The sequence below is a fragment of the Lepeophtheirus salmonis genome, chromosome 11 (assembly GCF_016086655.4).
Source record: "Lepeophtheirus salmonis chromosome 11, UVic_Lsal_1.4, whole genome shotgun sequence".
Lineage (NCBI taxonomy): Eukaryota > Metazoa > Arthropoda > Copepoda > Siphonostomatoida > Caligidae > Lepeophtheirus > Lepeophtheirus salmonis.
The window spans coordinates 5,185,390-5,212,317 of record NC_052141.2 but is presented as its reverse complement, the minus strand read 5'-3'; the positions used below and the strand labels follow the sequence as shown (position 1 = coordinate 5,212,317).

General features: G+C 32.7%; 1 protein-coding gene across 7 annotated transcripts in view; it reads left to right on the top strand.

The window, feature by feature from the left end:
- The window catches only part of LOC121125796 (uncharacterized), a 196,619-nt gene that overhangs the window by 78,240 nt on the left and 91,451 nt on the right, over positions 1-26,928 (top strand). For all 7 annotated transcript variants that reach the window (XM_071891815.1, XM_040721025.2, XM_040721029.2 and 4 more), the window contains one exon: positions 24,582-24,709. In XM_071891815.1, the coding sequence (XP_071747916.1) occupies positions 24,582-24,709 (128 nt within the window). The remainder of the gene's footprint in view (positions 1-24,581; positions 24,710-26,928) is intronic.

Below are 26,928 nucleotides of genomic sequence, written 5' to 3'. Positions count from 1 at the left end.
TCGGCACACTCTCACTCTAAGACGGCCCTAACAAAGTTGCCCAAGAGGTTCATATCCGAGTAGCTTTGATACCACATTTCGTTTTTGTTATAAAAGTATGTTTTCTGGGATAAATCCGGCTCCAATTGCACAATTTGTACAAACTGCATTAAAATTAAAGTTCTAGCATGACACAGAATTAGTTAAACTCAGTTGAATCTCTGTAGCACAATTATCTATAGAGTTACTTGCGTCCTTGGACGTGCCTCTGTTTGTAGGTTGTATCTAATTAGAACACTTTTGTAAATATAGACCTCAGGGTTGCCAAGATATTGAGGTCTAAAATTGATTTGGATTTAGTAGCTGCATATATAGTCATAATGATATATTCTAGATTCTTTAAACTTTTCAATTTCTTAGCTACGCCTCTCTTTCTTTCTCTCTCGGGTTTCTTCATTAAAGTAATAAAATAGTAAGAAAATTAATTATTATTTTTATTCGGGAAATAAAAAAAAGAGGCAAAAAAACAAAAAATAAACTTCATTTGAAAATAAACACTTATTCTTTTCCTTCTTGAGTTACTATGAAGGTTTTTTTTTTTTTTTTTTTTTTTTTTACTTTTTAATACGTACATATTATATAAATTTATAGCCTGATGAGAATAAACAAATCTCTGGAGAGATTGTTATCTTATTCAGAAGAAGAATAAGAAGAAATATGAGGGTATGCTGCTACAAAATGTGAAGAAGAGGAGGAGGAAGGAGAAGTAGAAGAATAAAGGAGGGGGGTTGGAGTGTACATACATACATACAAACATTTGACTATGTTCAATGTTCATTAGGGTGGAGCTTACTTTTGAAATTTTCAAAATCTTGAGTCCTTAAGCACGTTGTTTCCTTTTTTATATCTCACAACCTTTGCTCCAAAAAGGAACAGAAAAAAAGTCCAAAATCAATTGGTAGGTAGGCAAATAAGTCAATATTACCAACTGCTATTTATCTCTTAAGTACTCTTAGATTGTCACAGTCCTAGTATTTCTCCACAATTTTTAAAATAGACGAGAGTGGTGTGAAAAGTTCCCGAGCTCAACGTGAAGATGGCAGCGCTGGCAAATTTATAAGTTCGCATATCTAAAGAGCTATAAGGAAAAGAGGAATCATTTATGTCAATCAAGAATGTTTTTTCTTATCTCTAATTCGTATTCGTCTAAAATTGCGTGTATGCGCTTTGAACTTCTTTTTCACAGTTCATTGTTATCACGTCTTTTGACTAAGATTGATATAATTTAATTTAACACAAGTCAACGTTTGGGATAAGGTTTTGTATTTTTCTTTAGATTTATCTAGAAACCTAAACTATCAATTTAAACAATAGTTCATAGTTTCTTTATATTTAAAGTATGCTCTGAAAAATTATAAAAGTTATTTTACAACAAACATACGAACCCTAATCATATACGAAGGGTATTTCTATCCTATATTTTTGATCGAGGTTACGTGAATCCTGAACATGATTCATATCCATATTTTTTGTTTACTTTTTATTTCAACCATCTTGTCTCCTCCTTCCTTTTTAGTCTCTTTTGTCAAATCTATCTACCATCTGTTGAGAGTTACTAACCAAAGTTTGAGCGATTCTGGAGCTGTTATTATATATCCGTCTTGAGTGAATGAATATGAGTGTTTTTGTGAAAATGAACAAAACTGAGGTTCTACCTTTCATTTATAGTTGAAAGTGTAACCTGTAAATAGATTCAAACAATAGCATACACATAAAGTACTATTGTTACGGGTTAGAATAGATGGGAGCATCGCTGGGAGAAGCGTGTAGAGTTGCAAGGAGACTATGTTGAAAAATATCAATAAAAAAATTCAGAAAAAATGGTTTGTATCTTTATTAAATTGGAAACTTTTCTGACCACCATCGTATATAGTTTTATAATCCAACATAGTATTTTATTAGATACTGTATTATATATAATATTACGAAGTAATATTCTATTAAAAGCGTATCCATACATTTATATTTATGTATGATATCCAAAATGTCTTCATATAAATAATAAGATAGCCATTGGCCAATATAAGAATCAACAAGAAATTGTATTCCTGTCTTTTTGGAAACTGAGCATAAGTGTACTTTTTTTTATCAAAAAGAGCGATCTATGAAATAGCCATGACGTATCAAATCAGAGGAGAGAATCGACAGCTGACAACAAAATAATTTGGGCATTTTCGATACTTTGGTCTAATGATAACATTAGCAAATTTTAAGTCGTTTTGATTAATATTTAGAGGTATGAGAAGTAGCTTAATTTTGCTATACTGTGTGTTGAAAGAGTGATGGAATGTTATTTATATGGATATTGAAGAGGTTTCGTATTTTGTAAACATACAACTCTGTCTTTAATGTGCGACAGTTTTAGAAGTGAGATCAGCTGTTTTCGTGAGAGGAAATACTCTTACGTGGAAAAAGAGGTCAAAAGAAAGGAGGTTACCCTTCTAGTACACAACCGTCACATGAACATCTTCCTGAGTCCGCAACCAGACGGGGAGTCAGGAAATTACTTGAAGCTAGAAATAAAATTGAAGAATCGTTTCCCTTTAATTAGATTTGTATCAGTCCTTATTTATTCGTTCTATTCCCGTAATAGGAATGTACCTTTGTAGTTTCTGTTTTTGGAATTGGTCTATAAGACCGTCGGCCTTTGAGACCGGTCCTTAACTGTGGGTCCTTGGAATTTTCCTCATTTTTTTTATGGTTTATTAAGGCACGTATCTTGAGGAGAGAACATCTAAGTATTCAGTAACTACGTGTGGGTGTGCTTATGAAGAATAATGATAAGCAAAAGCTCAGTTTTTCTATTCGTTGACAACTAAAAACTTAGCTCAATCCCATGAACTACCGCTAGTTCAAAATAAAACAAGCATTTTCTGTGTATTTAACTTAGTTATACTCGTATAATGATTTCTATTATATAGCATAATAATTAAATGAATGAAAAAACCTCTTAGTGACGTTACAAGAGATCGGTTTTACCTCCTTTATTGATGGACAAGTGGGATTGGGCTGGACATCAGTCCTAAATAAGGACGAACACGACAAAAACTGTGATATAAGGGCATTTTTTACTCAGGACAGGAAAGACAAATTCGAGTGCAAGTATTTATTTAGTAAACAGCACGTATTTTATTAAATAAATCTACATGCCATTTTAAATAAGTATAAGATTCCAAAGTTTTTTTAAATGTCCTGCAGCAGAAGAATTATTAGAATAACGGAAAGCTACGAGTAATTAATATAATTATCGGTATTTTGAACAGATAAATACAAAATTATTATAAAAATTTATATTTAATAGGAATTTTATTGAACTCAACTGTTATTTAATCAATACAGTTTTTATCTGTAGTAAGTAGATTAGAAACAAACCATCAATGTGTACATTTATCAGATTTACATAACTACCTCTAAATATTTTTCAAAACGGCTCAAAGTTTTATTACGTTATTTTTGAACCAAATGGAAAATTTGGAGGTCCTAAGGATCCAAAATTTTCAAAAATATAAAAATAAGCCCACCCTAGTGCTCATGCACAAAAAATGGAATACCATGTACTCAGTGTTCTTCACTCCTTCACAGGCTGGTGTTAAAGAGTATAAACATTTCAGATTTTTGAAAAGGGTGTGTCAAAATACATATATTATTACAATACATACAACGATCTAAGAAATATATATTATTACTTCTTTAAAAAAAGTACAGGGTGATCAAACATAAATGAAAAGGGAAAGAAAAGGCATCAATCCTTAGCTGGGGCCACGAAGGGGACCGCTAAATAAAACTGACACGGCAGGGAGTCACTAGATCTATCAAAGCAAGATTCTTTTTAGTTACTTCTATGTAAAGATAGGAAGGATCCACATTTTCTCGAATTCGGTCGGTTGGGATTCTTAAGACGTAAATATTTGAGTAAATTTTAGTAGCGACGGCTAGGTGTTTGGTAATTTTGCCTAAAACAATTTCGATTTAAAACATTTTGCCTCAAGGATATTTTATCTTTATATAAATAAATGAGATTTGTCCGTCATTTTTGTTACTTTTGGTTAACATTCATATTCCCTGAGCCAAAAGAATATTTAACAGAATGTTATTACTATTTGAAATAATTGTTGTTACATTAATATTGAAAAAATAGTTGTCTATACTGTATCTCGCAACATCTCTCATTCGAAAAGAAAAAGAAAAAAAGGCCCAAAATCATGTGTTTAATGTTCCTTTAATTGGTTAGATGGAGTTGCACTGATTAAGATAAGTAAACATTATAGTTCCAATTCCTCCTCTGAACTATGGAATTTTAATTCAGTTATAGTTGATGATAATTCTTCACAGTTCAATAAGAACTCATTCGAATCTAACCAGTCAATATTAAAAACACTAATTTTAGGAAAAGAAGAAAACGTTTCGACAGCTGAAAACACAATACTCTTTACATTTTTGTGTTAGCGAGGAAACGACATGACTTTAACGCTATTCATTTTTTAAATTGAATCAAATTAAAATTTAAAAGACCAAAATAAAATATAAAGATGTTAAAATGATATGAATATGATTAAAATGACATTTGAAGTTAATCAAAAGGTTTTAGATATGAATCATAAATAAAGGTCGATTCCTTTGAAGGAAAATAAAATCCACATTTGCTCTTTTCTGTTTTTTTTTTTTTTTCGATTATTCTTATTTTTATGATTTGTTTGTTATCATCACAGAGAAAAAAAATGAACAGGAAAGAGCAACTAGGGTTGGAAATCCGAAAAGTATTTTTTGGGATGCGAGTTTTTTTTTTTTTTTTCTTTTTTTTATTACAAACTGAACCCTGTTTTTATACTACATATGTATATGGATTTTACCAAAAGATTCCTAGGTTAGATGGAGTAATTGTAATACTATAATGTTTACTTATACTTATCAGTGCAACTCCATTTAACCAATTAAAGGAACATTAAAAAAAAGAACCCTGTCTTACATTTTCTGAAGCTCTTATCATTATTATTTCATTCATGTGGAGAGAACCTCTGAGTATTGAGTGACTAAGTGTGATTGTGACCCGCCCGTCAGATTTGTTTGGAAGTTATATTCTATTTTATACCATTAAATTATGTCTGCGTGTCGGCGTCTAATAACTCCTGGTTATACTACCAGTATTAATATAATCTAGACAAGTTGCTTAATCTTTATACCAATTCTTAAAGAAGCAACAACTGTTGTGATTATTCTTTTATTTTTGCCTATATCATTGCTATATATGGAGTAGGGTTTTGTGAGGAGGGACATCAGAGTAATTCAATCCTATATCAATGATATATACATAGGGAATTTGTTCATTTCCTTCATCTCATACCTATATGCAGCTCATTAAATTAACGGGAAGGGAGCTAAGCTTCTTTCCACCAAAACATTGTTCAAATTGTTAGGATTGCAACGTTCATTTTCTGTTTTTTTTGGCTAGCTTACCGGCAGGTAATATTTTCTACAACTCTAACCCTAAGAGATTCCAGAGCAATAAAGAAAGGGGTCTGAGGACCGAAGCCTTCTTCTTTTATTCTTGAAGGGAGAACGTATAAGTATAAAGTCATCACTATTGTGTACAAGACGAAGAGAATCACTGATGATTTGTTGGGGTGTTATAAGTGTAAGTCCTTGTTGGACTCGAAGTAGAATTTGGGATCCACATCGTTGTAATAACTGTCTATATCCTTGGGACTTGTGGAGATTTATTTTCTCTTGCGGAGGCGTGTAGCTAATTTAATAGAACGTCATAACAGCCAAACTGATCTCCTCCCAAGAATTCTTCAAATTGTCTGAGTAGATACAGGGTTTTTTTAAACTGTACAGAAATTACTACTGCAAAACGATTTACAATCCAACAATTTTTCCTTTAAGAAGTGTTATAAATATTAATTTAGAACTGCAGTCAATAACTGTCTCACGTCCTTATCCATAGTATTTTTTGCCTTGCTAGGTACTGAGTGGGATTTGTATATATTGCTTCATCTCATAGCTATTTGCAGCTAATTTAATGAAACGACATGCCAGCTAAGCTGCTCTCCTTCAAAACATTCTTCAAATTGTCAGAAGGACCACATCATTTTTTAGAGTTTCTTTTATTTTTACATACAGCCGGATAATATTATTTTCATCTATGATTATTACCATTATATTATCCTCACTCAGTTACTCTCCGAAATTCCGTATTTTTTTTTTTTTGCTTTTTCTTATTTTTGAAGATGAAATAATAAGAAAAAGAAAATAAGAACAACAACTAAAAAAACATTTAATGATGAAATTCCGACATGAAGACGATATGCAAATGAACGCATAGTCGAGCCTTCTTCTTTTTCTCCTTCTCCTCCTAGTTTTTTTACTCTATATATATATATATATACAGGGTGTTCCATGGAAATAAAAACACTTAAATTATAATTTTCATCACGTATATTTCTAGAACAAATACGTAGGGATACATCTTTATTTTCTTCAACTTTCTTCTAAATCTGGGTGCCCTATGGTGCAATGATGATCTTCAGGATGACAATGTTCTGGTTGGGATGGTGCTGGCCTTGGACTGCACATTTTGCTAGAAAAGTAAAGTGGGCTCAATTAACCTCTGTAGACGACTTCAAACTGTTCATAAGTCCTTTGCATCGATTGATACTCCCCATTTTAATGCGAGCTGTGATACAGGCCTCTTCTTCAATATCCAGCACTGGTCCCTCTCCTTGTTAACGATCCTGGACGACACATTATACTTAGAGACACACATGTCAACTGCATGGAATCCTATAGACTTCCGCAGATTGGCTTGAATGTCTTCTTTCATGCCTCCAAAATCAACGTTCTCCTTAACCCCACTGCTAGTTATGCGGTGATGTTCGGGAGCAGATGGTACAGGCCTTTGACTTTACATGCAGCTAGAGCCTAAAGTGAAGTATGTTAACAGGCCTTTGACTCCACATGCACCTAGCCTAAAGTGAAGTATGTTAAAGTCAGAGCGTTTTTCAACATAATACTGTTCATAAGTCCTTTGTATCGATGGCGACGATTCATTTTCATACGAGACGTGAGCATAGTCCTCTCCTTCCACTCAATCCTGCAGACATTAGACTTTGAGAAGTGCATATATCTAGCATGCAATGCCATAGACTCTGCTGTATTGGCTTGGATGACGTCGTTCAATGCTCTCACGTCAACTTTTTTCTGAATCCCCCGTGTCGGTTTTGCAGTAATGTACGGGTGATAGATGGTGAAGTCCTCGATACTGACATAAAGTCAAGGTTGTTCAAGTAAGGACTATAGACGGCTTCAAACTATTTAGAAATCTTCTCGCATCGAATGGAGAACCTCCATTCGATGCTTCATCTGCGAATAGAACGTAAATTCAAGTGGGTTCATGTCAGAGCTATAGGAGTCACTTGAATTTTGGCCAGAAGTCCAGCTGTTTACACAGAGAAACGTCTGTCTGGTGTTTTTCATTATCACTGTTTTGTAAGGTGCTGCTTAACGAGGTAAACCTTGCTCCTGGACACATTTAGCTGGCCAGAAATCTCTGTATGAGTTATTCATGTCCGGAAAAGTGTAAAATTCTTGATCCCAACGTCCCTTTCTGTGATGATTTTGACCGTGAGAGTGACGTGCGCTGCAGACAAATGAACAAAAAGTCAGCAATTTATCACACTATTTCAAGCTTTGAAATTGGTTTACACAACCTGTAGTTATATGAGTAAACAGAAGTGTTCTAATTTCCATGAAACGGTTGATACCCATAATTTCTTCTTGAATGTCACTACATAGTGTATACTGGAGTTATATTCCCAAGAAGTATTTTAAGAAGTAGTAGTTATAGCTAGGTATTTCTAGTAGTGTTGAGTTTAGTCCTAAAATCCTTGACTGGTAAGAGGTTTTGTGGGTACATTTATTTTGAAATAACTTGTCTAGATACGCCCGGTTTTGTGTCTGAAAGCTTCTCCTTATTCCCAATAATGGTCTGCTGTTTGACGAGGTAGACGTGTGTTCCTCGGCACCTCTAGCTGATCAGAAATATCTGTTGTAGGAACTCTTTTTGACTGGAGAAGTGCAGAGAACTGCATTTGTGCTGCCGAAAAGCAAGCATAGACTAAGGAGTTTCTGAAATTGGTTCGCACAAACTCAAGCTATAAGAGTTATCAAGAGTGCTCTAATTCCCATGCAACACCCAGGAGATAGATAGAAAAATATTATATGTATTATACAAGAACGGCTGGTGCCTTCAAGTTGTTGTTTATTGAAGGGGGAAAAAGGAAAGAAAAGAGAGGGGGGAAAGAGAAACCAAAAAAAAAAAAAAAAACTTTTTGTTTCTTTAATGAAATTAACTTCTTCAATTAGAGTAATGATAGGAATATATAAGAAAAAGGAAAAATGGTTAGAAGAACCAAAGAATACAAAAATACATACCAATAATAATAAAAGGTAATTTTGTCTCTTATTTTGAAGTTATACATTATACTAATACTAAGGGGTATACCCGGCGTTATTAGGCGTCAATGATAAACAAACACACTTTCCCTTGGTAATATAGATTTGCTTAATTAAATTATACTCTTTTGAGCTTTTTTTAAATCAAAATGGCTTGTACCAAGACAGAATTGCCATGGAGGCCTCAAATTAAGGTTAAAGTCAGTTTTTTTATGGTCCCCAGTAAGGACCGTAATCATGAGGGGTCGGGGGGAGGGTGCTGGGTACCTTATTAAGGGTGATTCATCCATTGTTACTCCCGTTGGTATGCAAAAATAAAAGAAAATGATTTTGATTTATAATAAAAAAGGAAAAACACGCTCAATGGCGTCAGGACAGATCGATTTTAACTTCTTTAAGGACCGACAAATTGGGCAAGACTGGATGGAAATTGACTAAACCGCTGTTATTTATCCTAAATAAGGACCAAAACAACACTAATGGTAACCCTGACGATTTGAATAATGTTTGGGAGAAGAACAACTTATCTGTTATGACGTTTCATTAGATCAGGTGCAAGCAGTTCTGAGATAAAAGAAAAAAAAAAAAAAAACACAAACTCTATTATGTATGTTGCAATGATGTAGACAGAAACTACCACAAGTCGACATTAAATTCTAATTTGAGTCGAACAATGACCTACATTTATAATACATCTGTTTTACACTTTTTCATTCATGAGCACACATATTCGTGGTGACACTTTATGCGTAGATGTTCTCTCCTAAAGAATGAAAGAATATTGATAAAAGCTTTAGAAAATACAACAAAAACAAAATTTGGTCGCTAAAAAATACTTAGGATTTGCAATTCTAGTAATACCACACACACCCAACCAAATGAGAGAAAAAATACCAATTATCAGGCAATCAGTGTGGTATATTCGAGCAATTGCATCACCCATATACGGGCAAATAATATTGGAAGTCCTATGATACCGCCTTCACAATTTGATGAGTGCTTTAGATTAAAATAGCTTAGCTGTCATGATTTTTCATTTCATTAGCTGCAAGCAGCTGTTAGATAAGAGACATATATATATATATATATACAAATCCCCTCCGTATTTAGCAATGATATAGGTTGTAAATACTCAGATGTCTATGATACTCTGATTCCGAAAAGAACTTGTAACGCATCAGTGATACTCTCGTTCATTTATGAGCACACACATTCTTGGTTACACTTTCCACTTAAATGTCCTCTCATGAAGAATGAAAAAACAATGATAACAACTTAAAAAAATAAAAAATAAAAACACTGGTTAGGTTGCCAATAAATAAAAATCTCTGCATTAAACCTGTAGTGTTACTTTTCGTCTTTAACGCACTTGTGCTTACATTATACTTGATTTGTTCTCTCTTTATGAACATAGATTTGGAAAATGAAAAACTGAATTTCAGGTTTTCAACTTCAAAAAGCCTCTTCCATTATCATATTATTTTCATCTATGACAATAAGTCACCAGGAGGAGATAATAATTAATGAATGATGTTGAAAATATAATCTCCGAGTGTGTAAAAATAATAGAAAATGAACTTGGTAAATCTGACAATTTGAAGAATGTTTAGGAGAGGAGCAGCTTGGCTGTCATGACGTTGTATTAAATTACCAGAGAGCCGCTATGATATGAAAAAAATAAACACAAATCCCCCACTTTTGAATGGTATGGGAATTTTATCTTGGAGCTGATGTAACGTCATGATAGCTAAGCTGCTAATCTCCCAAACATTATTCAAATCGTTAGGATTACCTGTAGTGTTGTTTCAGTCCTTATATAGGACCAAATAGTTCAGTTCAGTCCCACTTGTCAGTCCTTAAATAAGTTCAAATTGATCCCTCATGACGTCCTTGGGTCTGTTTTCCGTTTTTAATTAGAAATGAAAATAGGTATATTTTTTGCATGATATGAGCAATGATCTTAATACAAAAAGACGTACCGGAAGGGACCTCAGGTGACGTCCCTGGTGTCGGTCTCATTGTCAAAAAGGGAAAAAGGAGGGGGGGGGGAAAAAAAATAGGGGAAAAAGAACAATTAGTATCAATGGTAAGGAAGATGTCCTTACTGCTACGCATAAACTTGTCATGATGACGGCATCGGAAATATTCTTCCTTCGTACAAGCTAACAGCGAATATTCTTGCTTCAGCTGAACGATCATTCTCAGCCCTTCCTTGTATAAAAGCATACCTGAAGAAGCGATTCAATAAAAATCGTCTCACAGTAATTGCAATTTTGAACATTGAACTTGAAACCACTAATTTTAGTGAGGCTAATAAGATGAAGGAGATAATTAACGAATTTGCGAAACAAGATGAGGCTTGCGAGCATTTGCATCTTGATATCTATTGGTCGCATAATTTAGTGTTGCATGGAAATGTGTTAAAGATAATAATATGTTTGTTTTGTATTTAATGAACAATAAAACTGATTCATATTTAACTGAGTTGTTCTTTTTGTAATTTAAACTCACACAAATGTACCGTGTGATTAAAAAGGTGCTTGGCCTAAAATAGGCTGTGGCGTCCCTCATGTTAGAGCTCTGGTACATCTATGTTAATAAATATCTAATTTATCTTATTTGATTTAATAAATCCTCAACATTTTAAAGATAAAATCAAAGGAGCAATAGTCAAAAGACCGGTCCGTAGACTGAACTGAACCGAATAATAAAGGACCAACACAATGCTAGCTACCATCCTTACTTTTGATTACATTTATTCTTAAAAACCATCAAAAATATTCTATGCATCACTGGATATTGATCTTAAGGGATAAAGCTTTATATCGTTGTACAATCGATTCAAATAACCACCCTGTTCTCCTTATCTTCTTAATGAAAATACTCACTTTATCGACATCCTCATTACCTTTTCATCTGCTTTAGTAAGATTCAGGGCTACATATTATGTATTATGTGAGCATGGTTCAAGGAGTCCAAGAAGTAGCAACTTTTTGTTATTCACTAATTTGCTGATTGCGTGATGAAAAGTCATTGATAGCCTGTGTTGTAAGTCCAAACCATTATAATATATAATATGGTACATTTTCCTATACCTATGTTTAATAAAGACTCATTTAGATATCTATATTTGGTTAAACGAATTCACACATGGACATACAGACACACTGAACGAATTAGGTATCAAAATATTTTGTCAGATAATCTGTATATATATATATATATTAGAGATTAGGTGTGTTTGTGTCTTTATGGGTGCCCATATCGTCAGGTCTAGGAGGCTGAAACTTTGCATGTGTGCTTCTTTTGAAACTGGTCAAGCTATGGCAGGGGTGCCGATTTTCCAGAGGTAATATAAGTTGAGCATATCTTTTAACCAAAAAACAAAAGTGTTTTTTTTTACCCAAGAGATTAGATAAGGGATTGGGTTATAAATTAAAAAATGAGTGGCATCTCAAAAACAAACTATACGAATAAAAACGTTTTTTAAATTAATTCCAAATTCAAAAATATATGGGCAAAAAAAGGAAGCCATGAAAATTTGCAGTTTCGTTTTTTTTAAGTGCAAAAATAAATAAATAATGAATTGGATCCTAGAAATTTGTCTGTAGATTCGTTTGTGATATACAAATTGTTGTTTAACTGAAATATCCGTCATTTTCTGAATAACACAATCCAACAAAATCACACCTTTTTTTAAGCACTCAAACAATATATGCTCAACATAGTAGAGTTTAATACCTTGATTTTATTTATAGCCTTATTTCTTTTCTGTTAGCTTCATGGCCTTCAGAAAAAGTCCATAAAGTTTTTATTATTTTTGGATATTTTTAGAGTTCAAAGCTTTTTGAATGGCTAGTTATGGAAGATAATTATAAATTATGTGAATATATTTTAAAACCTAATGTTCATAAATTATAAAATGTATGTATTATGCTTATAATTCGAGTTATCTTTGTTGAATGTTGAAAATAGGTGCTATTTATTCGAAGGCTTATAGTTTCAAAACGAATATATTCAGAAAGGTTAAAAGTATTTCAGTTGATAGCCGAAAGTCTGAACTTTAATTTAAAAAATAAATAACTTTCCCAAAAAACGCTCATTATGGTTGTCAATTTGAGGTAAACCTCGACAATATTTCAAGTATACAACTTATTTTTGAATTGATCTCATAAGAGAAGTCCATATAACATATATTTGCATGACATAGCTTAAAGGAAGATAAGAAACGTGGAAGCAAGAGAGAGAGAGAAAGAAAGTGGCGGTAAAACTTAAAAAGTGTAAAATGAAATCCCTCTTGAGAGGGATCCCGAATTTTGTATCAGTGTTTTTCAACATTTAAAAAGATGGGGGAAACACATTAATTTAACATTATCAATTTGCTTTCCCGCTCCCTCTTGGACCCGAGTATCACCTGATAGCCCTTTGCTAGTATGTAAATATTTATGCAATTTATACAATGACTCCATACTTATATTTTCCTTTCTCCCCTCAATAATTCAAATGTAATGCCTCGTAAATTTAAGACAGACTCGGGGTATTATTATTATTATATACTACGGGTATTCTGAGGTGTGAATACAAAAGTGTTATATTATTATTAATACCCATTCGAATAACAATAATATATAAAAACGCATCGATAATAAAGATATTATTATTATTAATACAGAGTGATCCCTGGGATTCACTCCCAAAAAGCTAATAAAAAACATATGAGACTCCATAGGAGCTTTTGATGCGGGATTCGCAGGGACCACCGAGTATTTTTGAAAGGTCAACTCACACCAGGAGTATGTATAAACCAGCATCTTTTCATATCACTACCACAACCATCAACTCTTTCTCTCTCAATATATAAAAGAAAGAGATTAAGGGAGAACAGAGGGATTCAAATTACCCCAAAGAAGGAAATAAATACATAGAATAATGAAATGGTTAAAAAATTCAAAGAGAGTAAAAAAAAGATAAAATAAAATCGTTAAATTCAAATGTCTTCATTCCTGGTGCTGCAAAAACTAACTAGCTGTGTTTCCCTCTCTCTCTCTCTCTCTCATAGTTGTTTTAAACTAAGAGTAAGGAATCAACAAGAGAGATTTCTTTGGATATGTTTTTAAATATATTCAGCATTATAATTCCATTGTTGAAAAGTGTGAGTATTTTATTAACAAAATATTAGAAATTTTACTGCAAAATGTCTGTAGGGTAAAGGGAGGTTACTCATAGATGGGGGAAATATGATAATGTAAGAGAGAGGATTTTTTTTTGTAGTTTCAACCTAAAAAAGTGTTTTTTTATAGACCAAAACTTTATTCATTATTATTTTATTCTTAAAGATATAAAAATACGTATAAAGTTATCCATTAGTGCGTGAAAGACGAATTGTAAAACTGGGGATTTGTTGAGTTATTTGTTGGACTAAGTAAGAGTAGAATTAAGGATCGACATCTTTGTACTTCCTTCCAATGTCATTGCTAGATACAGAGGTGGATTTGTGCTAAACGGATTGCAAATTTTAAGCATTTTTGAACATGTAAATTTTGATCTATAAGCAATTACAAACTACTACCAACTGATTTTGGGCATTATTTTTTCCATTTCTTTTCAGAAGAAAAGTTGCATAATACAATAAATAAACAGTGTATTTTATTGTCAATCTGTTGATGTTTCTACTACCCACCTAATCCGTATTTGGAGCATTAATTGAGTTAACCATCAACTACCAACTGATTTTGGGCCTTCTTTATGTTTCTTTTTGAAGGAAAGGTTGCACGATGTAATAAATATAGAGTGTATTTGGAGTTAAAGTTGAAGGATCTCTTGTATAGCTCTTAATTCCATCGTTGGTAACTAATTTGGAGCCTTCTCCCTGTTTCTTTTGAAGAAAAGGTTGCGTGATAAATAATTATATATTGTATTTTGTTGTCAACTGTCGAGTTATGAGCTTCTTTTCTCCTAATCAGCGTTTTAAACGTGGATTGATTGAATGACTTCTTTTTAAAGCTTTAAACAATTCCAGAGAGTAAAAAAATAATAATCCCATAATTGGCTAACCACCAACTGATTTTGAGCCTTATTTATCTTCATGTTTATACAGTATATTAAGGGTTAAATTAGAATTGACTCTTATTAAACTGTTAACTCCTTATTAGTTAAAAATTGAATACCAATTTGGAGCCTTTTTTTGTCTCTTTTTCTTTTCGAAAGAAAGGTTACGTTATACAATAATCATAATAGGGAGTTGAACACTATTTCAAACTAGCAAGAGTGAATCAACAAGAGGTTTCTTCCATGACATTTTATTTTCAGCCACTGCAGTCTAATTTTATTTTTTGTTATTTATTATTTTTTATTATTCGTTTCTTCATATAAGAAACAATAAGACGGGAAGAACGCGTAGAAAAGGGACAATTGTGTTATAAATGTGTAGTGTAACAAGTTAGATATTCGTGTTGACTTACACAACACAACACACTTTAAGTCTTGTTGTAGGTAACTACACTGAACAATCATACGAGCAAGGAATGAAGGAAATTGTCGTGTTAAGTTATGTCGTTGTAAAAATAAATGCATAAATAAGTTAGTTTGAATTAAGAAACAAAACAAGGGACAAAAAAAAAAAAATAATAATAATGAAAATAATAACAATGTTACAATTATGACGCAGAATTGTTGATAGATAGTCTCATTAGGGGGTACAATCAAATCAGTTGACCTATACTTGCAAATTGTATGGTGACGGGATGCGGATCTTTGCAAAAAGTTAACCTTCTTTCTTGAGGTGTTTTTGTCACATTTATTTCAAATTCAGTGATTTGCAAAATTTTAAGATCCCATCTAATATTTCATCTGACTCAATCATAATCATTGTTGTGTCATGTTCCACTATGTCTATGTCAATGGTGTTCATCAAACTGTTTCCTAATGACTCCTGCAGGAGATAATTCTGCTAGCATATTATCAGCATAATTGATATTCTTCAAAAATTGTGAAAAAAGCTACATTTTCTGATGGTAAAAGGGCTACAATACTGAACTTACAAGAAGACGGCTATTCCGAGTGTGAAATTGCAAAATAGATGTGTTGTAGCAAGACAGTTGTTCACACTGCCGTCGGTAATTTTGCAAAATTTGGGATTTATAAGGACAAAAAGAGAACTGGGTCCCCAAGATTAACGTCCACGAGAGATGGCACCATGATGAAGTTGAATGTTTCAAGATCTTCCACTATTTCTTGCAAAAAAAAAAACACAAAAAAAAACCAGTCTAATTAGATTAGAAAAGGGAGCAAAGTAATTATCAGCGCTATTTCACGTCGTTTGACAAAACCGATAAGATTTTGTATATTTTTGAAAGACATTCCTTTTCTGATAAAAATAGGAACATATCCCGAGTGGTCTTAAACTTTTACAAATGACTGTACAAAGAATTCCTTGATGAATCAGCTACAGTGTTTATTACTTTATATATTTTTTCTCAAGTCCAAGATGAGCACGGAAAAAGACAACATAATGAAACGGGGGATAATTATCAAAACCTAGACGGTTGATCGGATTAAGAACAGACGGAGTGGCAAGTTTCGTGCATGAACCAAATACGAGGATACTTACAACCGCCCAAAAACCAGCTAGTGTAATTTGGTTTGGCTTTGAGATACATAACGACAGCGCAGCTCCTCTCATCCGGTTCCCAACATTGGTATCGCCTCAATGGTAGTTACTAAAACGAAATCCTATAGTAAAGTTCATCCCATGGACAAAAACAACATTTCCAGATAGAAATGTTGTGCTATAGCAGCACAGGGCCCTTGCACACACGGAAAGAGTAGTAAATAAATATCTCAGTAGTAATATGGATATCTGATTGAAGGAGATGTGTTCCCTATACAGACCAGACTTGAACCCGTTAGACTTTCTTTTCTAGCCACACATTGATTCCAATGCCTGTAAAATTCGTTATCCCAATATCGACATCCTGAGGACCTCTGTTGATGAGTTCTGGGGCACCATTGACTTAAACTTTAGAAAGAAGTGCTACAATTCTTTCATGAAGAGGTTAACGGAGGTTGTTACATTGAGTACATATGTTATTTACCCTTCAAATGCACTCTTTTTGTGTAAAACAATTGGAAGCCGAAGGTGTTATTCCTTTTCTAGCAAAACCCAGAAAATATTGTGGTTGTTTAACATACAGAATGTATTTTATAGCGATTGGATGATTGCATATAAAATATCAGTTCATATTTGAAATCAACATAAAATTATGCAAAGAGTAAACAAACTTATATTGTGAAAACCATTTTTTTTTATATTCAAAAGTTGTTTCAAACCATATAAAACCTATTCAGCCAAGTGTCCGTTCAGCTATAAAGTTTTTGCCAAAGTGTCTGGAACCCTTGATATATGCATGGTTGCGTGACGTTTTTGTAGGTCATGTGTCATGAGTAGGAGGAGGATAAATGATGGTCTTTAAAACCCCGCTTGTATATACCTATGTAGATATAAAAGCATTTTCATCACCACCCTTAGTGTCAAAAATAATTTGTTAGAACCATAGTCTCTGTCCGCCCCTTTTCCTCCTCCTTCCTCGGATCCACTTCTTTCTACATTTTCTTGGAAATAAACACATTATGTATGGATATAAGTTTTATTGCGTCAACATATAAACAATATATAAAGACGAATAACTGGAAAAGTTGGGCTAAAATTTAATTTCCTCATTTTCATGTATTAATAACTCACCTCCGTACTTATGTGTTGGCGGGCCACAAATATATCTTCCCTTGTGAACTTTGGAAAGTCCAATATGTGGCCCATAAACACAAATGTAAGCAAATATGTTTTTTCTCAAGATTGAATGTGGATTACAGCGCTAATATTGATTATGTTACCGCCTGACACAATTTAATCCATTAACAAAAAGAACAATTAAGTTAGCTTCGATATCATTGTGGCTTGTCAAGCCATTACACGTTGATAAGGGATATATGTGGTGTGTCAAAATCAAAACAAATAAAAAAAAGATTAAATTCCTGATTGATTCATATACTTCATATATTCATACATCCCAAATTTCCATATACATATATGAGTCAATTATAGACTTGATATTCAAATTTGTGTGATGAGTAAAGATACCCATGATTTTTAAATATTATTTAAGTTACTTATGTTGTGACTGATATGACCCTTTTCAACCAATAAATCTACCAATTTCTCAGTATTTTACTGTGACAATCAATGATTGCGCCCTTAAATGAAATTTGGACACGCCCAAAGTGTGAATAATAATTAATTGTTAAATTAAAATGTTAATATAAATTGACGATAATTCATCGAAAATCATCCTAATGTTTCAGTCATTTTTATAAAAACATCTAAATATAACAAAAAAACAAATGATTAATAATTCATAGAATATAAAATAGCTTTAAACAATAAAAGAGGCGTTCACACTTCCTCGTTGGGATGATTCTGTGCTGCTTCTGGAATTTCTTTGTACCAAATTATTGGCTGAAAATTAATGTATTTATTGTACATCAACTTAACAACAATCTTGAGCACAAATCAAGAAAAGGAGAATACCCCAATTAATTAATTTTACTTCATACTCTTATATAAAAACACCCCCACGTTTCATAGACATATTTAATCCAATTATATGTGGATTATTCCAATTACTGGAATGATTGTAGATACCCAAGAATATGAGCATTAGTTTAAAACCTTTATTTGAATCCAGAGACAAATATTGGTCCCGATATAGCCCCTATTGACGATGCACTAATGCTGTTTAATATGAAATTTGCGACGCACCCAAAGGATACATAAGAATAACTTTGAATCCACACTCAATTTTGAGAAAAATCATTCGTGCTTGTTTTTGTGTTGACAGAGCACATATATTATATTACCTATATTATATTTTCTTCATTTCTTACCTATCTTTTATTTGTGAAAAATTGATTATAATAAAAAGAAAGAGAAAGATATTATATTTCAGAAGTACTCTATGAGTTGGTAGGAGTACCTACTAGTAATGAGAAGAAAAAATAGATTTATATGTGTGTATACATGTTAGAATCTTTGCGTGTCAAGACCACATTGATCATAGGGAAAAATAAAACCAACTTAAAAGAAGAAAAAAAAAATGACAATAACATGATTTTTTTTCTTTTTCGTTATTCTTCTTCCCCTCCCTTCTTCTTCAATACATATATGGTTGCACATTATTCTTGTTGAAGGATCCTTGTAAAAAAAAAAACAACAACAAGTAATATAGCCTTTCCATGTGACATCATCTGCTGATGTCCGCCATTTTGCGGGAGGCATAAACAGTCAAGTCTGTCCAAAATAAAGCCAATGCACACCAGAGCTGCGGAGTCGCTGCACAAAATGCCCGACTCCGTCTACAACTCAAGATACAAAATTTTAAATGATATATATTATAGCTTATATAAGTCATATTGATTCATTTGAGTCTAGAGACTATAACTAAAGATTTTATCCCTAGCTAAAGGTAGTAGTTATTAGTTGTATGTAGTCAATAATTGTGCCAGGTATAGAGAAAATATAAGATATTTATCAAGATGAACAACAAAGAATATGGATCAAAGTTTATCTATTGCCAATCCATTCTTAAGTTTCTGAAAATAATTAATGCACTCGTAACCAAAGAGCAAGAATACGAACAACCTCTTACTGCAATGGTAGAATTTACTCTAGTTACATTGGCTATTCACAAGACTAATTAATGAACTAGCAGGGTTAGTGGCTATGCTCTACCCAACATAATAATTTAGACTTTAGAGATTATCTGTCGGAAAGGCACAGCAATATTATCATTGAAAACTTATTTACTTGATGGGGCTTAAGTTGGAGCCAAGAAGTAAGGTTTGGAGGCTCATTAACAGTGGTGAGAGCCTTTGAAGAGGCTCAGTGTGAGAACAAAGGAGTAATGTCAAGAATATCATTAATAGCGGTGAGAGCCTCTCCAGGAAGAAAGGAAGTATAATAATACATAGCAAGATTGTCACTGAATACTTCTTTAGTTCAAGGGGCTGGTGTTGGGGGGGGGGCAAGGAGTACTAGCTAGTCAACTATTTTTTATTAATACATCCATTTGATGGAGTTTCCCTTAGACTAACTAAAGTAAGGGAAACTAATTTGCAATGCAATACAAAGTTACCCAAAGTAAATTAATAGAAAAATCGTCAACATTTTCACACAAAATAAAACTATGATTCAAAAACCATTGATTAACTCTTTCACCACTCTGTTCCAAGGTTGTTGTTTTTCTCTCTCTTCACTATGTATATACATGAAGTATTTAACAATGTACATAGTACTATTAAATATTAAAAAAACTTCTTTTTTTTCGGTCCGTTGAAAATACACGATAAATTACTGTGCTTTAAAAAAATAACGCAGAAATAACATATTAATCATCAAAAAACATAATTAATTATACAAGTTAACGAAAAAAAAGGTATTTTTTCAAATAATAAAATTTAATATACAACTATGTATGAACAAATGTTTCTTTTGGTTGGACCAAAATATACATACAGGGTGGGCTGTTAATTTTTTTCATTAATATAGGAAGGTTTATTGATTATTTTTTGAAATTCTGGTTCATCCATTCTTTGTGCATCAGGAGACTAACAAACATTTTGTCGTCTCGTCATTATGACATTATGAGTGAGCAAAAAGCCATAAGACTGGGTATCTCAGATCTCTTAGATACTGTTGAAGTTGAAGTGGTGGCTTGTATAGAAGCCTGGTTTTCAAGGTGGTCAAGAGGAAGAATGATGGAGAAGACCTCTTCAGGAAAGCAGGAGAGGGATCGAGAGTTCCTGTACAGCTTGGAGAAGAAGATTAAGGCGAACCCCACCAAATCGATGAATCACGTCGTCAACATCTTCTCTGTTGCTGCGAGGACTATTGCGAAGGCCGTCAAGGGGAGACATGGGATTGTCTTCATACACGAAGACACCACTTCCCCTTCTGACAGAGGTCATGAAGGCCTGGAGGCATGAGAAGTAATGAGGTAAAGGTATGTGGCCCCTTCCTCGCCAGATTTGAAGCCGGTGGACTTTGCTGTGTGAGGTACTTTCCAGAGAGAAACCAACTAAACTCTACGCCTAAATGTGGACACACTGAAGTTTGCCATAGTGGTTGCATGGTAAAACTTGTCTGAGGAGTTTGTCATCAACTGCTGCAAGGCATTCCAGTGACATGTAATGCCTGTGATTTATGTTAAAGGTAGCCATATTGAGTGACCAAGTTTGCAAACGTCTTGTTTACAAGATTTGTTAATTTTTTTTGTTATGATTGAGAATAAAAAAATCATTGAAGTATCTCCAAAAAAACTTCCTCTCAAGTCCACGTTTTGCTGCCCAATCCTGTACAATAGCCCAGTTTGATTTACAACTTTTTTCGAATTTCGATTACGGATGGAAAGGGAAAGTTGTATAATTGTAACTTTGCAAAATTGCTGGACATTATTTTAACCTTTAAATAGTATTAAAAACGGTTTTTTTTCTTTCTAAACTTGTATAATTGGGCAAAAAAGAAACAAAAAAACATACAGAAAAACGTCAGGGAAATTTGATGATCTGCGTATAGCCACATCCTCTTTTTACTCCACAGGGATTAGCTTTAGAAAGAAAACTTTATTAATATTTTTTTTTATGTAAGAATAATGTCTAAAATTTTATGGATAAATAACTTTTGTCTCCTTTCAAACTTTGAACAAGATCTGCTACCTAAAGATGACATTGTAGACTTTTGAAATTTGGCATAGGTAATTTTCATACTTTATGACAACTTTTCCGCACTACCCATAATAGAAACTATAAAAAAGTTGAAAATCAAACCGCTCTACTATACATTGAGAGTGAATCACTACATAATTTATAATAGACGTTGGTTTCTTAATCAAATTCTATAAATATTAATTGAAAATTGAAGGAAACACAATATTCTACATATTTATTTTTATATTATATTTTCTTAAGATGCGTGCAAAGAGCAAAAATTTGAATTGTTTTTAGATGTTATTTTGCGTAATAATTATTATTTACTAACAATTATAAATATCTATGTATGTCTGTTGTATATTTTTGAATTGTGAAAAAAATATTGGGGATGTGTTCTTTTTGATATTCTTTCAAGGAGTGCGGATGCTCCAATTAATAGGAAACTCCTACTAATTAAGTTATTGTGATCTAGCTATTACCAGTTTATGCATTTAATTTATAAGTGTATGACATTCAACATACATTCAACAAGAAACTTTTTAAAAGAATAGAGTGGTTTTACATGGTGTCAGCTATGTGGATGTTGGTAATTTTGGAAAAACCATAATCAATCAAGTTTTATTAGAAGGAAAACTCCTTCTTCATTTATATTAATGAGTATAGTGAACTATACTTATGTATCATGTCAAAATAGGACACACAAATAAAATGACTAATACCTTATTGTCTATCAAAAATCTATCCCTCTAGAGAGAGTTTCCACGTTGACGTCGCCCATTTTAGAAGAAGCTTCAACAATCAAGTTTTATTACAATAAATAACATTTTCCCCTTAATATTTAGAAAACTATTGGATAACATCAAAACGGGAATAACCAAATTTGGGTTGGGTAAAAAGTTCTGAGCGTTTTTGCTAGATCTCACGTTTAATACATTGCATAAAAAAACTTACAGTATACTTAAAGGTTAAGCTTACCCTTTAAAAATAAAATCATTTACAGTTTTTCTGTTTAGTGGAGCCAGTTGTTTGTTACAGCGTTCCAAAATGGGAGTAAAAAAAAGTGAAAATTTGATAGATTCAGTACTATTTACTAGGACCAAGGCAAAATGGCAGAGCTGGAGGCCAATAAAAATCCGTTCTAGACGTAAAAAAATGTTGATAAAATAATGGAAATCGTCGAGTTGGATCGGCATGTGAGGAATTATTCAATTCCCTAGGAACTGTAAATTAGTCAGGAAACGGTTTGGTACCATTTTAATTGGATAATCCTAACTATGTTAATTTTATTGTCAAAGTAAAGCAAAAAAAACCTCAGAACTTATTACTTGAACTATTATGAAGACCTTATTGTCTATGAAATCATTATCCATCTATTGCTTAGTTTTTTATATATCCGATTTTAAATTGTACTTAATATATATTGGTAGAATCATAGTCAATCTCATTTCCATCTATTAGAGACAAATGAAGCATTATAATGGAAGTAATAGTATCTTTTTCCCTTAACATCCCACTTTTCTTATCCTTATTCGATCCAAAAAATGTACAAATGGTACATTTTATAGAGATTTTCGCTACATAGTACTTTTATTTGATTCAAATATCACTGTTGATCATTGACATCAAGTAGTACTCAATTTTATTCATTCTTAAGGCCATTGGAATGAGTTTAATCACAACTCATTGGAAATTTGTTCATTTTATGTATTCAAAATATCAAGTTTGAACATCCCAAAATGGTGTCTCTCTCAATTTATGACGTCAGTTGAAAGTAAATCAAATGTTGTCTCTATATTTGTGGTGCCTTAACATAAAAATAATTTCGAACAAATAGGTATAAAAGGAGAAAATTCCAATATATTGTTTTACTTCAAATAAAATACATACAGCCACATATTTCATATAGATATTTTAGTTCATTATAGGGGCTCATTATTAAAGTTTCTGGGGTGGGTTACGATACCCAAGAATTTGATCTATAGTTTACAATCTTTATTTGATTAAAGAGACTGATAGTGGGCCCGATATGACCCCTTTCAACCCTTAAAATCTATATTTCTCTCCTCCCCTTTATTGTGAGAATCAATTTTGGCTACTTTAAGTGTAATAAGCGACACATCCAAAGGGTTAATAAGCGCATTTTGCTCATAGAAACTTACTATAACTCAAACCACACTCAAGTTTAAAGAAAAGAATCCATCATGCTTGCTTTTGTGTTGACGGGCCACATATTTCTTAATTGTTAACTATCGGTTAAAATGTCTATTGTCACTTCTTTAGCTAGAAATTTACTATAATAAAATATTATAGTTGTATGACCGCCGATAAAAAGCATAGGGTATTTATTTCAAAAACGGAGATAGACCTTAGACATACCATAAAAGTTTTCTGAATTTATAGAATTCTGAGTTACGTACGTAGGGCTATGTTTCATTCATATCAAACCAGATTCCTGGCTCTGGAGAGTAAGTTTGTTTTTTCGCTAGTATGTTGATTTTTTTTTTCTTCATAAAAACACAATCGATTCCCCGTGTCTCAAACATTCTTTAAAGGTGGATTCAAAAATGCACCAAAAGACAAATGATTGCCCTTACGGAAAAAGGGAAGAGGTAGATTAAATATGAATTAAAAATAAGGAATTTGGAAGAGAATTAGCGAGTTATGCTTAGTCCGTATCTTCATTATAGTTAATGGAGGAACATATTTATAATTATCATGTTGTCTATCGACAAGTTTTAACCAATTCTGGAGTTATTTAAACCATAAATACAACAATTGAACATAAAATATATAATACAAGTACGTCCTAATAGATGTATATTATAATACCCACATTGGTAAACATTCTATTTAAAGTAGTGTAATGAAAAATAAAAAACAGAAGTCTATTTTTGAAAATTGAGAAGGGAAAAAAATCATTTCCTTTTTTTTTTTTTTTTTGAAAGGGTTTTTTCTGACAAAGGTATTTAAGTAATAACTACATAGTTGAACCTAGGTAACATTTTCTTTATTTTTTTCAAAAATATATGCATATAATGATAAAAATAAATAATAATAATACGAAAAAGTTTTTTTTTTTTTTTTTTTTTTTTTTTTTTTTTTTTTTTTGTAGTTGAAGTTCTTACCTTATAGTAACATAGTAGTACATAATTGGTCACGTAGAGCATATTTTGTGTTTCATTTCCTGGCAAAGTCAAGTCAGCAGCGAGCAATGTTATAAATATAATATTTTGTAGACTCTATAGTACTTAAAAATAACAACATGAAAATTATTTTAAATAATTATAATTTTTTTAAATATTTTGTCTCTTTTTGTATCTTTATACATATAGATTGGATTTTGAAAACTTTGTTCTGGCTCAACCTGAGCCCATTGATCATCAATGCCAGGATGATCAATTCATCGTCTCCGGAGGACCTCCTATCCCTGCTATTTGTGGTACAAATTCTGGAGCACACAGTAAGTCTTTGATTTATCATTTTTGCATTTATTTTATTCGAATAATAATATTTTATATATAAAAAAATATATAGTTTAAAATACGCCAATTAAATTTGTATTTTGATAATTGGAAGTGATGGGGAAGGCGTGGGTTGGAATTAGAGGGTGAATTTGTAGCTTTGTAAATATAATAAATTTTATATGTTTTTGGTTATTTGCTTACAAGTTATTTGACCCATAATTTATGACTAATTACGTTATAATCCCCTGATAAATCTATTCACACACAAAAATACGTTATTTTTACTTCACACACAATTAGAGTGTTCATCAAATATAAATCTGGACAAAGTTTGTCTTCATGAAAATCAATAATAAGAAGTAATAAAGTAAAGGTATATGGCATTTATTTAATAATATAAGCATGGAAATAACAATTTGTTCGATTTGACCACTCTTACCCGCCACCACGTAGATGATCCTGCACGTGTATTTGTCACAAGCGTTTTTTGATATGATCAAGATCCAGTGATTTTGGACTTACGCACGATGCAGACCTTAATGATTCTTGAAGAGATGGGACTGGACACAGGACATACCCTTTAACTACCTATAGACTTAGAAGTAAATGGGATTCATGTTGAAGGAAATTGGGCCAGGTATCGACGCCCGTCGGGTTGAAGCCAATTTTGGAGTAGGGCATATATCCCTGTTAAAACAATTACGGGAATCCGACCGCCACCTTGTTCATCCACAGGATGACAGTGTTCTTAAGGAGGTCGAAGATTTTTTAGTGCTTATCTTTAGAGTGTTTATATGTGAATAAATTTTCTTGAGGGAAGGTGGGTGTGTTAGCCAACTGTGAGGTGTGTAGCTCATGCAGCGTTTGTCGATGACCGGCAGAAGGTTATCCATTGTAAATCCTGGGCCTAAAATAGCAGCTTGTAGGTTAAGTGTAAGTCCAAGTTAGTCAACCTTTGGTTAGGCCGGAAGAAGAAAGGTGGCATTTAGTCGCCTTCACTTGAAACGATGCTGAGGAAGATGATGGAGTCGTTTGCTTACTTTTCTGCTTCGGAAAGGCCATTGCCTTTCTCTTGGCAATCCACATGTTGTTCTTCTCTTGCTTTGGGCTTCGACAGGAATTACTTTTTCGTTTTAGAAAGATCTTAGTGAGGAAATTGCTCAATAAGATCTTCGCCAAGATTTTAGTGTAGCACTCCAGGCGCGTGGCTTTGGGCGGTTGAGAGGATGTGAGCCTGGCCCTGGACATATGAGACGAGGAACAAGTTGGGTCAAATACGGGTTATTATCTCTTGATAAATCTATTCACACAGAGGATCTATTATGTTTACTCAACACAAAAACAAAAATATCTCCACGGTCGGTCTCATTTAAAATTGGTCTAAAACTATTCTAAAGAAAAATTGTTCATGACGTCAGTTATGTTTCAAAATTTTGAACAACGATTTATAATAATGCCATATCAAGCTAAATGAGTTTCATAAACTATATTTGCAGTTCTCATAAATCAGTTGGAGAGGGGGAATGTCTGTCCAACGATTGATACTTAAACAATTGGTCAACGATTAGAAAACAATTAAAACTGTCTACGCTCTAAAATTGCAGTCCGAAATATCGGTCCAAAATCGCTATAAAAATATATCTTAAGACGGTGTTGGACTGAGTGTTAATACGAACAATTATCTATTCACTATCTAATCATCCTTTCTAATTGATAGATTGTGTGATGAATCATAATAAAAGTTCATTATTGAAGTACAGCATTTCGTTACTTGATATTTATTGATGATATTAATTGCTGATTCGTAAACGTGATGAAGAGTAGACTTTTTCACCTTCAGTTAAAACTCTATTAAATTGAAATTAACTCCTATAATTCTTGTATATATTATGTACAAGTTGCAATTTGTACGTTTGATTTAATTTTATATGACAAACATTCTGATTTCCATCTTAATATATTAATGCTATCATTTAATTTTGAGCTTAATATCACTTTTTATTGTGTTTTAAGTGGGAATCCAAAAACTTTCAGTAGCATATTTTGACGATTTTAGTAAAAATACGCAAGTTTTGTTAGCCCAGAAGAACCAAAACTTCTTCAGCTACAATATGGCTGACTTCTGCCCTACCTACGTGTGACCCTCCTGTAACCTTTACCTCAACCCCGCTGGACTTTGTAGTTTGGGGTATTTTGGTGAGCAATTCTGCCACGC